A 16,045-nucleotide genomic window follows, 5' to 3' on the forward strand; every position below is an offset into this window, starting at 1 on the left:
TGGCAGCAGTGCCCTGGTGGCACTGGCACAGCCCTGCCGTGGCCCCTGCAGCAGCTCACAGGAGCATCAGTCCCGGCGCCGGCTCCAGCTGCCTCCTTCCATCTCCCCCTCACTAATTCCTCAGCGGGCTCTGGCACCGCTCCCAGCCTTGGCACCAGCTGCAGCTCCTCACCCTGTCCCCTGCATTGCTGGTATAACTGGGCCAGTAATGTCCCCAGCAGGGCTGGGGACACCAAAGTAGCACAGGCTTTGTACACCAATCTGTTTTCTCCTCCCTTAAAAACCCAGGGTTGGGCAGACAGTCTCACCTCTATGGCACGCTGCCCACCAGGGTCACCTGTCCTAGCAGGGATTTAAAACCCAAAGCTGATGCCCACCCTCCGTAACTCACCCACCACTGCCTCAAGAGCTGCAGTTTTACCCCAAGGACTTGCAAATAGTCCCCTGCAGGGATGAAGGCAGCTGGGGCACTGCTCGCTGCCAGACACTTCATTCAGCTCACTGGGCACTGCTGTCCTGGGGCTGAGGCTGCCAGGGAAACACCCCCACGGCCAGGACATGGCAGGGCACTGCCAGCACAGGCTCCTGTGAAAGGCTCTGCCATGGTCATTCCAGGGAGTCCAAGGAGACTTCAATGATTCTACAGGCTCTGGGACAGCTGGGCCTGGGTGAGGCTGAAGGCAGCTGTCACAGGAGGGACTGTCCCTTCAGAGAGGCAGGCACTGCCAGGCTCGGTGGCACTGGGCTCCTCTTCCCATCAGGGGCTCACACTTCAGCACCGTGCATTGTTCTGGAGCAGGACAGGCCCTGCTGCTTCAGCCACAACCCTGCCAGGACCCAGAGAACTGCCCCTGCTGGCTCCAGGAGCATCGAGTCCTTCTCCCACTTCCTCCAGAAGCTAAAAAAGCCAAGCTAGCACAAATAGAAGCAGGCTGTCTCCTTCCCAGGCCTGGGAGACAAACCACAGCGGTTTCTGCATACTTGTGTAGCTTCTTCCTACCCGGTCATCCCAAAAGCATTCCAGTAATGCTACTTCTTGGATCCTTCCTCAGCGTGCCAGGACACCATCCTCGGCAGGAATAGCTCCTGGGGACGGGAACCATGGGGAAGTGGCAGGAGCTGTGCACACCAAATGGGTATTTCTGCTGAGTGGACAGGGGACTGACCCCACTGCTGCATTTGGCTCGTCCCAAAATTCCTAATGTACCCACTCTGCAGACAAGCTTACAGGACAAGCAAAAGCAATAGCCATTATTCTATAAATAAATATGTGTGTGTGCATGTGTGTGTGTCACTATCCTCCTCAGACCCACAAGAGAACCCATTTTAAACCGGAGTTAATTTTAAGAAGCTGATCCTAAGGAAAATGTCACCCTGTAGACATTCACTAAGAACTTCCCACTGCTGCCCACAGTGCGTGGAGCGGGATGGACACCAGGATGTCACCAAGCAGGACACCAGGATGGCACCAACAAGGACACCAGGATGTCACCAAGAAGGACACCAGGATGTCACCAAGCAGGACACCAGGATGGCACCAAGAAGGACACCAGGATGTCACCAAGCAGGACACCGGGATGTCACCAAGAAGGACACCAGGATGTCACCAAGCAGCCCCAGCAGTGCCACACACATCCCGCCTTCTCCGAAGGTCATGGGACAGGGCCGGTATTTCAGAGGACAGGTACAGGCTCTTCCCACAACAGATCGTTCCCTGGAAGGAGGATCCCGTGTCGGCACGCAGCTATTTCTGTGTGCTGATGAGCTATTGCTGTGGCGGCTGTTGCCCAGGATCAGTGACAGCCGGGCTGCGGTGGCCGGGCCGTGTCCCCACAGCCGCAGAGGCCGCGGCCGGGGAGCGGGGCCTCCCCTGGGCCAGCCGAGCCCCGAGCCGGCGGCACACGGGGATTTTCCACTTTCCGCCGGGCACAGGCATTTCCCGAGGCTGGGAAGGGTGCAGCTCCGGCCGAGCTGGCGTTTCCCCGTTAGCACAGCGGGAACAGGGAGCCTTTTCTTCTCCCCACGCCGGGCACGGGGCGGGCGCTGGCGGGGCCGTGACAGAGTGAGGGCGGTGCGACAGGGACAGGGGAACGGAGAAGACGTGGAAACTGCAGCCCTGGAGCAGCAGCAGGGAGGCAGAGAGGGCAAGGACAGGGCTGAACCCCTCTGTGTGCCCCCGAGCGAGGGCTCTGTGTGCCCGGGAAGGGCCAGCACACAGCTCCCCATGGCACCCACAGCCCCCCATGGCACCCACAGCTCCCCATGGCACCCACAGCTCCCCATGGCACCCACAGCCCCCCAGGCTGCGGCTCCGCTGTGCGGCCAGCCCTGCTCAGAGCTCGGTGCCAGCCCTGCTCAGAGCTCGGTGCCAGCTCCAGCCCAAGAGGCCAAATGTCTCTGCTGCCAGCAAAGAGGCACCACCACGACCAGAGCACAAGAAGCCAGCTGAGAGATGCCCAAGGGCAGCAGGAGACACTGCCCAGCTCCAGTCCCACCCATGCCACCAGCGAGCCCCCTGCCCACTTGCCACCACTGCTTCTCCATTAAAAAGCTCCTCATTTAAAATAATTGCGATGTGGCTCTTGGGTGGGATGTGATGGGCATGGACACACTGGGAGGGTTCAGGACTCACAAGGATTGCCACACAAACCACACCGGAGCTCCAGCCCTGAGGGAAAGCTTCTCTCTGGGATGGACAATTAGGCAATTACTTAATCCCCACGTGCAGCTCCTGTGGCAGAAGGAAGCGCTCGGGTGAGCAGGGCAGTACCCTGCAGAGCCTCCCGGAGCCAAAGGCATCGATCCCCCATCCCACGGGGATGGAGCAGCTGGCCGGTCCCACGGCATCCCCTCAGAATGCCCCTTCCCCAGGGCTGAGGCAGCACACTGGGATGTCCCCTCTCCCAGCACTGGCGGCCCTGCTGAAGCGCCACCCTCCAAAGCCAGTGACACTTTTGCTTAGCTCAGATGGGCGCTGGACTCCCAGAGACAAGCCAAGGGCTTGTGGCCCCAGGCAGGGCTGCAGGAAGCCTCCTGCACTCCCTGTCCCCAGAGGGTCCTGGCACAGACGGGTCTGTGCATTCCCCACACAGGATGCTCCAGTTTGCAAACACCAGTGAGAGAATTCACAAACACCGACTGATTTAGCACACACACAAAACCAAACAAACTTTGCAGCTGACTAATCCCCACGGACTGGCAAAACCTCCCAGTTTCACTGAAAAAAAAAAAAAACAAAACAAAAACCAGTCCATGATAGTTCTGGGGAATTTCTGCTGCACCAGCTGGGGGGTGGTCCTGCCCCAGTTCCCAGAGCCAGAAAGATTGGGGAGCTCAACAGGGGCCTGGGGCTGTGCTCAGCATGGGGCTATTTAAATGCACTTAAAAGAGCACAACTGAAATGGTGACATTTTGGAGATACTGTAGACAAGATAAGCAAATTACTAATAAACACAAGTGATACAGAAGGAAACAGATTTTTTGAGAGCCATATTCCCATTCAATTTTATGTCCATTTGTATTCAAGCACCCAAGAGTTACTGTCTGGGGGTGTCAACAGAGACTCCCGTGCAGGACAGAACTCCAGCAAAAACCTGCTGCTACTGCTCTCTGCTTCCTTTCAAGACGCCTTTGTGAAAACAAGAAATATAAATCAGGCTGCATTTTTAAGTACAAAAGGGGACATAAGCAGAATGCTCACCAGGCAGTTTTTCCTACCCCTGGGAATAGCACTGAGCTGCTGGAGCCTGGCTGGGACATTAATCCTGGGACATTAATCCCCTGCCCCCAAGGCAGGCACCAGAGCAGCCCAAGGAATTGCAGCAGCTCTTATTAATAGCTGGAGCAGGGAGGCTCCCGTGGCAAAATGCCCAAGTGTGGCACTGGGAGGGCTGGCAGCACACGTGTTCACTCACACTCACACTCACACTCACACTCAGCCCTGGTACCTGCCACTGACAGCACACTCAGCAGCTAAAAAACAACCACAGGCGACAGGGACACCTCCTCCTGTGGCTGGCACGATGAAATGCCATTTAATAAACTACGTCTGAGCTCCTTGGGTATTTTTGCACATAGTTCTGGTGACAGCTGCTGTCTGGGGAGGATCCCAGCCCTAATTCTGGCCAAGGGTTGGGATTAACTCCCAGGACAGAGGAATCTCGTCAGGTGCAGTGCTGGCTCCCTCGAGGGCAGGTGTCTGCAAGCTGAATTCCCAGCATGAATTCACATCTCCCCTCACTCATGGAGTGTTGGGTCATTCATGTACCAACTTTCCCATTCCCAAATCCAGAGGTAAACCCTGTCCAGTGCCGCTTCTTGGGCAGAGCTGAGGGCATGGCATCAGGACTGGGACACAGATGGGGGACTCAACAGCTCCTGGGTGCCAACAACCAAATCCCCTGATAGCGCCAAGCATGCAGCCCCAGAGGAACACGGAGGTGACAGCACCCAGGGGTTTTTGCAGGCCCACCAGTGCCCAGGTTGTCACACTGCTGCACTCTGGGGTCTCCAGAGGATTGCCACCATGACCCACTGCCTGGATCCACCACACTGCTGAGCCCAGTGGCAGGAGAGCCTCCCTGGGTGCCCTCAGGAGCCTGGGGTTGCTGTCAAACCCCACCAGAGCCAGGCTGCTCCTGTGGGCACCCCGAGAGCAAAGCTGAGGCAGGCAGCAGCAGTGGGGCTGGCAGGGACACTGCTCCTCCCTGAAAGCAGCATCAGAGCAGGATTTACAGCAAACAGCATCGGGCACATCTTCCCTTGACACCTGTTCAGTCAAAACCACTGCCCAAAGAGATGAGCTTTCCTTCAGGCATGGACGAGGAGAGGCATTCCATGCTCAGGGACACCAAGTGCCCATCCCGTGCCCATCCCGTGCTCCCGGGCACCACACCCCAGGATATTTCCAGGCTGGACAGGAGCCACGTGCCACTGCCAGCCTTCTTTGGGGACACCAGGAAAGGCTCTGAGGCAGCTTCAGAAAACCCTTTATGCCAACCCTCACACACACAAAGCCTCTTTATGTGACAGCGAATTCTTTTCGCCCCCTGTGGCCGCGGGGGCTGCCAGGCTGGTCCTGGAGAGGGATCCTGCCCCCAGCCCCGTGCCACAGGGCTGAGCTGCAGCCACGTGCTTCCCCAGCCCAAAGGGAACCAAGAGGTGGAAGAGGTTTTTTGGGGACAGATCCTGGCTGCAGGCAGGGTGCAGAGCAGGCTGTCCCCACACACTGTGCTGGGCTGTCTTGGGCTTCTGCTCCTGCTGCTGGGAAGAATTCCAAAGCCCTGGGAAAGAAGAGGCAGCAGCCCCAGCCCAGACCTCAGCCCCGTGGGTTTTGCTAAGGGAGGGCTGAGTTATGGGGAGAGGAAGGATTTAAATCAGTGCCCAGGGTAAATAATTGTATGTTGTGTTTATGATCCTGAGACAGTGACACAAAACACCAGAAAAAGACTTGAAAAGAACCAGAAAACAATCGTGGTGAATTCCAGCAGTTCTTGCTGAGCTCTGAAATTCACCCTTTGTTTTTCTCCTGTAGATGTCAATGACATCTTATCAGGCTCCTGCCTTGCAGCAGCAGCAGCTGTGGGAAGCACGAGAGCAGAGAGAGGGATGGGGAAGGAGAACAGCCATGGGGACAAGGCTGCTCCAATGGCTCCACTGGCCCCCACAGCTGCTCTGCTCCAGGGCCCTGGAGCCTGGAGCTCTCTGCAACCCAAATAACCAGGACCAGATGTCCTGAGGGCCACTATGCTCACGTGAGTTTGTTGTAAGCACGGGGACTCAAAGGGGTGCAGAGATGTCACTGGGACCTGACAGCCAAACAGGCTGCTCAAGGAGCACAGGCACTGCAGGGAGGGAGCCCAGCCAGGAGCCTCTGGGCCCACAGTGCCCAGACCAAACAGCCAGTGCCAGTTCCCCTGGCCAGGGAGGCTTCTCCTCCCTGCAGGGCCTTGGGGGAGCACATCTGCCCCGAACCCCTGGCACACTCCCTGCTCTGCTTGGGCACCACCCCAGGACGAGCAGAAATCCAGCTCCCATTTGGGTAGAAGCCCCTCAGGGTAGTAAGACCAACTGTTAAAGGATACAGAGGCAACTTAACACACTGGATTTGAACTGCACATCAGCAGCCTAAAGCAGGAGTTAGGAGGAAAAGAGAAGACAAAGCATCCATGTCTGCCAGAGCATCCCAACCTCAGGACCAGCTGGGCACCTCTAGGGAGCAGGGGACGGGGCACAGGAACAGGCACCATGTGGAACACTTACCAGATGCCCAGGACATGTCTTCACTTCCCCAGGAGACACAGAGAAGGCATTAACATCATCTTCCTTGCAATCCAGGGCATTGTGGGCTCTCCCCAGGTTTGCCCTGAGCAGCCCCACTTGCTCTGTTTTGTTGTGCCTGAGCATGTGCCCAGGCTTTGTGTGGGAATGTTCATCAAAGGCCAACACTTCACTGCTGCTGAAAAATTTATTGTGGCCTGTAGCATCCCCTCTGTGCCCTGCAGGCCCCTGTGGGAGGCCGGTAAATCTTGATCGGTGCCTCCTGGTTCTCCTGGGAAAAGATCCCCAGAGGGACAGCAAGGATATGTCACGGATCAGCTCATAACCAGGCTCATCCTCAGCACTGCACTTGCTGCTCCTCGGACAGAGGAAGCCACGGACACCTTCCTCATCTTCAGCTGATGAGGGAGAGCATGGGGTCAGGGGCTCATGCTGCTGGCCTGGGGACACCGGTGGCTTTGCTTGGTGCTCAGCACTCCTTGGCTCCATCGTCTGTGAATGGAGCCCTCGCTGCCACTGGCAAACCTGGCAATGCAAAACCATAACTCATTAGCAAGAACCACACAGGACACTATTTTGCTTTTCCTCATTTGCTTTTTTTAAATTTTGCTTTTCCTCATTTTCCTTTCCATTCCATTTGATTAGAAAGGGGTGTTATGGCCCTCACTCTGGAACCTCCGTGCTCTCCTCACCAGAGCATGCAGACCCACAGTTACAACTCAACCAGCTGGGTTTGTATTCTTCATTTCTCTTAAAATAGCAAACTCCCTCTATACTTTCAGAGGAGGGTGTGCTTCCCATCATGCCCTTTTGCTGGCAATGCAGCACTGGGGACCAGCTGGGTTTGTACTCCTCATTTCTCTCTTAAAATAGCAAACTCCCTCTATACTTTCAGAGGAGGGTGTGCTTCCCATCATGCCCTTTTGCTGGCAATGCAGCACTGGGGGAAGAGTGGGGGTTTGGAGGGGCTCACTGGGATGGATTTCAGGCTGGCTGAGGTGTGCTTCAGGCTCCTGGGAGGAGCTGGGCCAAGACTTCTGCACAGGCAGGGGAAGTTTGGCTGAGGCAGAGAATCGCTCCATCTCCTCCCACCTGGGCACAGTGAGGAGGAACAGAGTTCCCAGGTGGGAGGACCCTGCCTGTCCACGTGCCCACTGTCCCCAAGGCTCTGACAATGCTCTCTTGCTTCCATCAGCAGCATGAGCAGCAGCTGCTCAGACACAGAGGGCTCAGGGCACAGATATGACAAGTACCAGGCATGGGAAAGCCGTGGCACTCAGAAAACTTGCCCTGTTCCCTTCCCTGAAACGTGGGCAGAGGGGACAAGGTTCAGAGAGGACAACCAGGGCAGAAACACCAAACCTGTCCTTCCTGCATCAGGAAGTGCACTTATTATTGGTTTTTATTCCAACTAGGATTCAGAATAAATAGGGCAAACCTTCACTCTTGTCTCCCAGACTCCCTGAGCCCCCAGCACAGGCATTGCCCCGTGACAAGGTGACAGCAGAGCAGTGCAGTGACCCTTGTGTCTGTCCCAGCAGCTGCCCCCGTGCTGGGCTGTCACTCCTGCCCTCGGTGATGCTCCCCCCATCTCCACTGAGGGACCCTCTGTGCTGGGCACAGCCTGTCCCATCCCACCTGCCGCCGCCCTTGCATTGAATACCTGCAGTGTGGAGATTCAGCAGCCTCCAGCCTGACCTGCAGCTCCTGCAGCCATGTCACCTGCTTCCCCTGCCAGGAAAGCCAAAGGTCGGGAATCAGGTTCACAGTCCCAGCTGTCAACAGCTGCACTCTGTGCGTTACTTCCTGATTTTATGTGCAAATCCATCCTTCCACTGTCACCTGCCCCATTCGTTTGCCCTGGGGTACAACTTAAGGCAGAATATTTGCCTTAAAATATTCACTTAGGGGAGAAAGATGCTAAATTCGAGCTTTATCCAAAAAAAAATGTAGCTACAAAGCCCAGAGCTGCACTTGGGAATACCTCTTTTGAGTTGAACAGGTACATTTCCAGGACTGGTAATTTGCCTTAAAAAAAAAAAATAATAAAAAAAACCCCAAAAAACATAAACAACACCCTTTGTTGAATGAAAGTGTTTTATTGCCCATCACCGAGCAGGCAGAGAGCCCGCAGCAGGGCCAGGTGCGGCACACCGAGCTGTGGCTGGGGCTGGCAGCCCACAGGTCACTGCCGGGGCTGCCTGCGGGACCAGCACCCCGGCTGTGCTCCCCGGAGCTCCGGGGACGCGGACACCACGCGGAGGTGACAAGCAAGAAGGTGTCCCTGCAGAAGGCTGCCGGGGACAGCGCGGTCCTGCCGCCCTCTGGTGACCGCTGCCACGGTGGCTGTCCCCAGCCCCGCAGCCCACGCCCGGCACAGGGCTCGGTGTCCCTGCTGCCACCGGCTCCGGGCCAAGGCTCCCTGGCCGGGGTCGTGTCATGGATGTCCTCATTGTCAGCGAGAGCATGGACAAACCCCTGGGCGCTGCCTCAAATCCTGGCGTGGCTCAGGGATGGGTTTAATTGCCATTGGTTCATTAGACAGTCAGGGATGTGCCTTAATATCCATTGATCCATCAGGGCCCCTCCTGCCAGGTTTCTGCTCCCCCATCGCCCCCGGCTCGTTCAGCCCCCGGTGGTCACAGTCATATTTTCTGGAAAAATCCCTTTGCCCAGGATTCTTCTCCTGAGAAGCCTCAGAAAAAAAGGAAAATAATTTTCCGGTTTGCTTCTCATGTGTCTTGCTGCTTTGGAATGTGTTTGGACATTGTTTACCAACAGGTGGTTGTTTCATGTGAATTGTTTTGACTCAATGCCCAATCAGGGTCAAGCTGTGGCGAGGCTCTGGAAAGAGTCATGAGTTTTTATTAGTATCTTTTTAAATTTCTGTAGGTATCCTTTCTGTATTCTTTAGTATAGTATGGTATTCTTTAATATACTATAGTATCATGAAATAATAAATTAGCCTTTTGAGAACATGGAGTCAGATTCGTCATTCCTTCCTTCGTCAGGGAACGCCCCAAATGCAATACCCAGTGGTCCCTGGGCAGCACCACTGAGGCACACGCAGGTCTCCTGGGTGCTCCCAGCCCTGAAGCCACTGGAACCCCGATTTTGGGGTACAGCAGCACCATTCTCCTTCCCTGAGCTGTGTGTGAGCACCAGCAGGACCCAGCCTGGGCAGGGCGATGTCCTGGCTCAGCCTCAGGGGCTCTGGCACGTGTGGCCCGTGTCTCCTGCTCTCCGTGTGGGGCCAGGGGACACGAGGGTGGGGACTGTCCCCCTCCTGCCCCAGCTCCTGGTACTGCAGGTGCCACAGGTACAGAGAGCACAGAGCTCCCATCCACACCTCACACTGCCCACGTGACTTTCAGCCTGTTCGAATTTTTCAAGTTAAAGTAAATAAATTATTTTCCTTTTTATTGGTATTAAATAGATCAAAATTAAACATACATATAACAACTTCTGCTGATAAACAGTATTAAAAAAATCCTAGTAGGAAAGAAAGCCTGGTTTGTGCATTGGAAATCAGCCATTTCTGTGCAGAGCAGTTCAAACACTCCATTATAGGCAACACAGCTGCTTCTCCTTGTCGCCCATCCCCAGCAGCTTTAAACAAGAAGGAAAAGCCTTTCCCCTTGGAAAGCACAACAGTTCTTACCACAGACATTTCCAGCACAAATTAAACCTCTCTTGTGGTGACAGGGATCACTCCCCTGCAGGGCCCTTGGGAGGATGTGCTGCCCACCTGGCTGGACAGCATGAGGGACATTCAGGGAGCACTGAGCACTCAAAGGTGACACCAGCACTTTAAAGTGCTGCATTAATCAATCAGCTGCATTAATTCCAGCATCTGCAAATATCAGACAAGCTCGAGGCATTTTGTTTCCCTGAACCAAAACGGTTTGCTTGTGTTTAATGTGCCCATGTGGGTCTGTCACAGCAGGGACTCTGCAGGACCTCCAGGGTGGCTGAGGAACAAACTCCAGTTTGGGATTTTTGACTTTCTGAAGTAATGTAAAAAATTTCAAAATATTACTGGATCAATTACATGCTACTCCAATTATCCTTGAGATAGAACACCAACTCAAGTCACAAGACTCAGAGAGAATCCAAGGATTTCTTTGAAAGTGTGGTTAAATTTTTGTAGGACAGAAAGATTTGGCTCAAGGAATCCCACCATAGCCATCAACAGCATTATCATCCATTTCCTTTGAATACTTCTTTTCAGCTTCAAAAAGCTGAACTAACATTTAATTGAACAAAAACTGCACACTTAAAAGAAAAACCACACTCCATACCAGCAATAATTTAATGGAAGCTTAAAAATTCTCCTTTCCATGGTTCCCATGTCTGCCAACCACCACAGCTCCCCTCCAGCCCCCTGGTGCCACAGCCAGGCCCTGCCACACACAGCAGCTTGTTATCCACAAATGCAAAAATGCACTTTTAATCTGAAATTCAGCAATTTCCATCCCAACTCCCACCCACTGCCCGTGTTTACAGCATAGACTGCTCTTGCACATGTAACTAGAAATTAGGCACATTCACACCTCAGCAGAACCCACAGACCTCAGTTTCAGTCTGTCTGCATAAATGTCATTTTACAGCAGCATTTTCACCCCAGATATTTCATGGATTGCTGAATGAGAACAAACAACAGGAATCATTTCTGTAGTTTCCAAAAGCAAGTCCCAGCTCCCAATGTCTGTGACAAAATACACCTGGCTCTTGCACATCTGTACCCAAGAGATGTGTACAATGAATCTGCAGTGATTGGTAGAGCCCCTCCCTTTTATTAAAGTATTAAGCAAAATTAAAACCCCACAAAACAACCCACAGAACAGTGTCTGACATCTCACGGGAAGTACAAGGGAACAAAATGCACATTTGCACACCATTCTTTGCTGCTCCCATGAACAACCAAAGGAACAGTCACACAGAGGCAGGTGAGAGCAGAACTCACATCCTGCTTTAGAGCGACCAACACCTCTAGTACCATTTGCTTCCCTTCTTTCCAGAGCAACACCTCTAGTACCATTTGCTTCCCTTCTTTCAAGCTATTTTAACACTTTGGGGCCCAAGCCCTGGTATGGTTTTTCAGACCCAAACAGTCTGTGCAGCAAAACCTCAACTTTCTGCACAGAACCCCTTGTTTTTATCATACATACACATTCTTGGTACTTTCCAAGGAATTTTCACTTCCCAAATGCAGGGTGAGAGCCCAGTCTTTGCTACTAAGCAGTCTCAGCATTTCTGCAGGACTCTGAACTTTGTTCCCTCTGGTCACAGGTCTGCAACTTGCAGAGAGCCCACAGTCCCCTCAGAGGCAGTGCTGAAGGCACCAAGCTGGAACCTTCTTTGCTGCCACATGAAGGGATGGACACAGAGCACAAGCACTCCCTGCCACCAGCTCCAATTCCCTGCAAAGAGACCCGACTGAGTTTTGACTGAACTCTCCTTTCCTGGGAAAGCCCCAGTCCCACAATGCCCGGGGAGCACATCCCACCACTCTACAAGGGAATGAAAAGGAGTCAGACATGTCTCTTTCCTCTCCACACATCATTGCAGTGAAGTTCTATGGTTTGATAAGGCATTTTTATCTTCAGTGAGAATCCAAGCACAGGCAGGAAATCTGCCAAGTCGTGCAAAAAACTTCATCTCCCAGCAGCTTGAAATTCCAGGATTTCCCACTCTCTCCTCAGCTGGAACAATCCCTGTCCCCGTGGGCATTGTTTATTTAACACCAGTACAGAACAGGGCTAAATAAACCCCTCAGCAGCTGGACTTCAGTATCTTTCACAAAGAGGGACACACAAATGAGCACTTTTTGCAGCTCTCTGGCTTTATCCCACAACCTGCCTTTTTACAGTATCCCTATATATAAATTAGAAAGAGATAAAGCCAAGGATTCACTGCAGCGTCCATGAGAAAGTCCAGTCAGTGTAGCAGTCCCTCAGGATGGTGCTCACTGGGGGGTGAAGGTCAGGATCATCCAGCTGATGACGAAGTAGAAGAGGAAGATGGGGTACACGACGAGGGCCTTGCGGTTGGGGGGCTGGCTGTCTGCCAGGAACGCCGTGGATGCTGCAGAGACACAAAACCCGTGAGGCAGGAGCAGCACAACCCTCACAGCCCCCTCACAGTGAGGATCTGCACTGCAGCTGTGTTGAAAATAAAACCACTGCTCAAACTTCCTCTATCACACAGCAGGATAAGTTACAGAATCATGGAATCACAGCATGGTTTGGCTTGGAAGGGATATCCAGTTCCACCCCCTGCCACAGGCAGGGACACCTTCCACCAGCCCAGGCTGCTCCAAGCCCCACAGCCTGGCCATAAATGCTGATTAACACTGCACAGTGAGAGCCAGACTTGCAGATAAAGAACAGGAGAAATCGTGCAAACGCATCTCTATAAAATCAGCATTTTCTAATAGTATTTATAACATAACCATAGAATAAACCACCAAACAGTCTCACTGAGTTTAATACTAAATCATCATTCTGCTCCCAAGGCAATTTGCACATGAGCATGGAAATCACCAGGAGCAGAGGCAGAGGCTGAAGCTCTGCCAGCTCAAGGATTGGAAGAACTCCTTCTACAGCCCTTCAGCAGCCCAAGGCCACCTTAGACCAGAGCACCCCCTGGCTCTGCCTGAGGGAATGCACAGGGATCAACTCCCCGGGCACAGGGGGGGACTCACCCAAGGTGGACCAGGCGAACATGGCCCCCACCACGATGAGGCGGATAATGAAGCTGACGGTGCCCGCGCCCGCCAGCAGCACCAGCCTGCACACCAGCATGGCCACGGTCAGCGGCATCACGCAGTACCCCAGCACACACAGGCTCTGGAAGAAGGAGCTGCACAGGGAGACAGCAGCAGGGAGACAGCAGTGAGGCCAGGCAGGGCAGAACTCCGTGCTCAGGAGGGAGGGAACCTCCACGGAACAGCCCCGCACTCACATGGTGCCTCCCAGAAGCTTCGAGTTGAGCGTGATGACAACGGCCCCAAACCAGATGATGACAAACACCTCGGCAAACTGGGGCCCCCCGTCATCCTTGCTGTCTGCAGAGCCACCCTGCAGCATCCTGGAGTGGGGAACAGGGAGAAAGAGCTGCACTGGGGAACAGACAGATGGAGGCGTCAGCACTGCTGGAGTTTTCCCAAACAGGAGCAGGTGCCAGAGCAGGAGCCCCAGCACTGATCCCCAGTTATGCTGCAGGCCCATAGTTTTTCATCCATTTTATATTTTCATTATATCCTCAGTTTTGCACAGGAAAGGAAAATGGTGGTGACTTAGCTGAGGTGATCTCAGTCCATTTGTTTCTCTGTTTTCAGGGCTGCAAAAGCATTCAGAAAGGAATCAAGCCATGGATAACAGGCTGAGATGGAAATTAAAGTACCAAAGTTTTGGTACCTCCCAAGGCAGCAGAGTAGTGTGTGTTTGAACAAACCAGCCTCAGAGAAACCCTGGAAAAACTATGGGATTCAGGCACCACAGCTGAATCAGGACACCTCAAGACACCTTCAGTAAAACCATTCCTACGCCAGGGGACCAGGAAGAGTTCATCCTTAAATCCTAAATTTAGGGACAGGAAGTGCTAACGGGCTTGAAGTGTCACAAACACATTTTATCAGAGAACCCAACCAAGCAGTGCTTGCACAATACAGAGAAGGATCAGATGAAATTAATCTTAACACATTAATCAGTAATTTTTAATGTTTCATTTCCCCATTTCATGCACCAGGCTACAAAACCCCAAATTCCCTTGGAATACTCACAGAGCAAGGGAGACACACAGCACCAATGGGCCCCACAGATCCCCTGCAGAGAGAGGGAAAACACATCACAGAAGTCACAAAACCATCTCAGTTCTGCTTTCCTCGGGAGTGCCCAGCTCCCAAGGCGCCATTTTCCACATCTCAGTGCTTTACAATTCTCTTATTTAGCATCTTACCCCAAGATCTATAATAAAATTCACTCAAGACCCAGCAGCTGCTCCAGCTCCCAGTTCCACCCATCCTGGCCCACAGAGCCCTGGTGAGAGCCCAGCTGTCAGCTCTGCTGCCCAGGATGTTCAGCCCCCCTGAACCCCCTTCCCCTGGGTTCTGCCTCTCCCCTGCAGGTCAGGAGGGCCCCAGCACGTACAGTCCCTGAGGAGGGCACTGCTCTTCCTGGGATACATGACATGGACAAACTTCTTCCCAACGGCCTTCAGGTCCCTCATCTGAAACAAAAACAAAACACTTTCATTTATTCCCTCACAGCAATTACAGCTCCCAGCTAAAGCAAAGAGACAGAAGTAAAGGAACGTGAATGGCAAATCAGGAGAGGATCCAACCCAACAAGTTCTGTGGCACCCTCTGCAACAAACAATGACTGCTTTTCCTACAGTCCTTAACAACATCAGCAACACATCCTTCTCTTTAACAACCACAATATTCTATCTTTTAAAAACACCAGAATATAACCAACAATTTGTTTGCCCCTCTAGGAAAAGAAAATAAATGAAAAATACCTTCAGTCAGTGGAGTTTGTCACAAGCTCCCACTGAGGCCTCTGCCCTCACACTGATTTCAGGATCACAGAGAAACTTTGGGCCACAACTCAGACACTTTTTTGACCCACAGGAATTTGTTTTACATGATGAGCTCTAAAACAATCCCCGCTGAAGTACAGGTTGAGTAGTGCTGTGCAAAAACACAGGTTTTGCACAACAGCTGCCAAAAACACCAGAAAACCTGAGTTTTACCCCAGCCACAGGCTCAGACTCACAATTGTGTCCTTGACTGGCTCATCCAGCGTGGAGTAATCCTCATCAGGAGAGTGAGATCCCACAGGGACAGTGATCTCCCCTTCCACTGGAATATCCTGGGATATGGACACATCTGCCAGACCTGGGAACTGAATGGGCACAAACCTTTAGGAGCAAACACAAACATGCTCGTGTGCACTTCAGATGGGCTGGTGATGGGCAGAGCTGCTCAGAATTCAGGGATACAAGGAAGAAAAGGTTGTGCAGCAGGGCCAGCTGTCACTGCCCCATGTGAGCAGGGATGGCCTCAAGAGCTGAGCAGGTGTGTGTGAGCCTGTCCCCTGCCAGCCCAGAACCCCCCCTCTGTGCTCTGCCACGGCAGCAACTGAAACAAATAAAAAGCCGTGTTTTAGGGGAGGTGATGCCTGAGGGCTGCACAGCCGCACCACCCCCGAGTGCCCGCATTTGAAATTAATATGAACATTTACATTTAATTAACATTAACATTTAACATTGACAGCCCCGGGGAGCTGCACGGACATCCCCGGCCCGGACACACACCGAGGCTGCTCAGGGATCGGGTTTCACCGGGCTGAAGCCTCCCCAAGGCTCTGGGGTGCCCGCGGGTGAAGGCGAACAGGGCACAGCCCGACCGGTTCTGCGGCAAACGCTGGGCAGGCGGGGCACGGCGGGACACCGGCAGCCCCCGGCCCCTTTCCCGTCCTCTTTTCCTGCCGCCTTCTCGCCCCTGCCCTCGGCGCCTTCCCCATCCCCGCCTTTCGGACGAGCCGCCGCCCGCTCAGGCCTCCAGACCCCGCTGCGCCTTTGCCCGCACCTCACCGGCCGCGCTCAGGGAGAGAGGGAGGCCTGAACGCGCCTGGCCCGCCCGCAGCCCGGCCTCCCCGGCTCCCCTCCCGACACCCGCGGCCCTGCTACCCCCGGGCCGCGCTCACCAGGGTCCCCCCGGCCCCGCACTCACCAGGCTCCCCCCAGCCCCGCTCCCCCA

General features: G+C 53.7%; 1 protein-coding gene across 1 annotated transcript; it reads right to left on the bottom strand.

Annotated features, from left to right (window-relative positions):
* Positions 1 to 10,568: 10,568 nt before the first annotated feature.
* On the bottom strand, positions 10,569 to 16,037 carry YIPF6 (Yip1 domain family member 6). The gene is made up of 8 exons (XM_039722624.1): positions 16,019 to 16,037; positions 15,060 to 15,188; positions 14,433 to 14,511; positions 14,066 to 14,108; positions 13,246 to 13,371; positions 12,986 to 13,143; positions 11,309 to 12,366; positions 10,569 to 11,269 (listed from the first exon to the last, which is right to left on the bottom strand). The coding sequence occupies exons 3-7, from the start codon at positions 14,509 to 14,511 to the stop codon at positions 12,248 to 12,250; spliced, it is 525 nt and encodes a 174-aa protein (XP_039578558.1). The 5' UTR covers positions 15,060 to 15,188; positions 16,019 to 16,037; the 3' UTR covers positions 10,569 to 11,269; positions 11,309 to 12,247.
* Positions 16,038 to 16,045: the final 8 nt, after the last annotated feature.

The sequence above is a fragment of the Passer montanus genome, unplaced genomic scaffold (genome assembly GCF_014805655.1).
Source record: "Passer montanus isolate IOZ18808 unplaced genomic scaffold, ASM1480565v1 scaffold49, whole genome shotgun sequence".
NCBI lineage: Eukaryota > Metazoa > Chordata > Aves > Passeriformes > Passeridae > Passer > Passer montanus.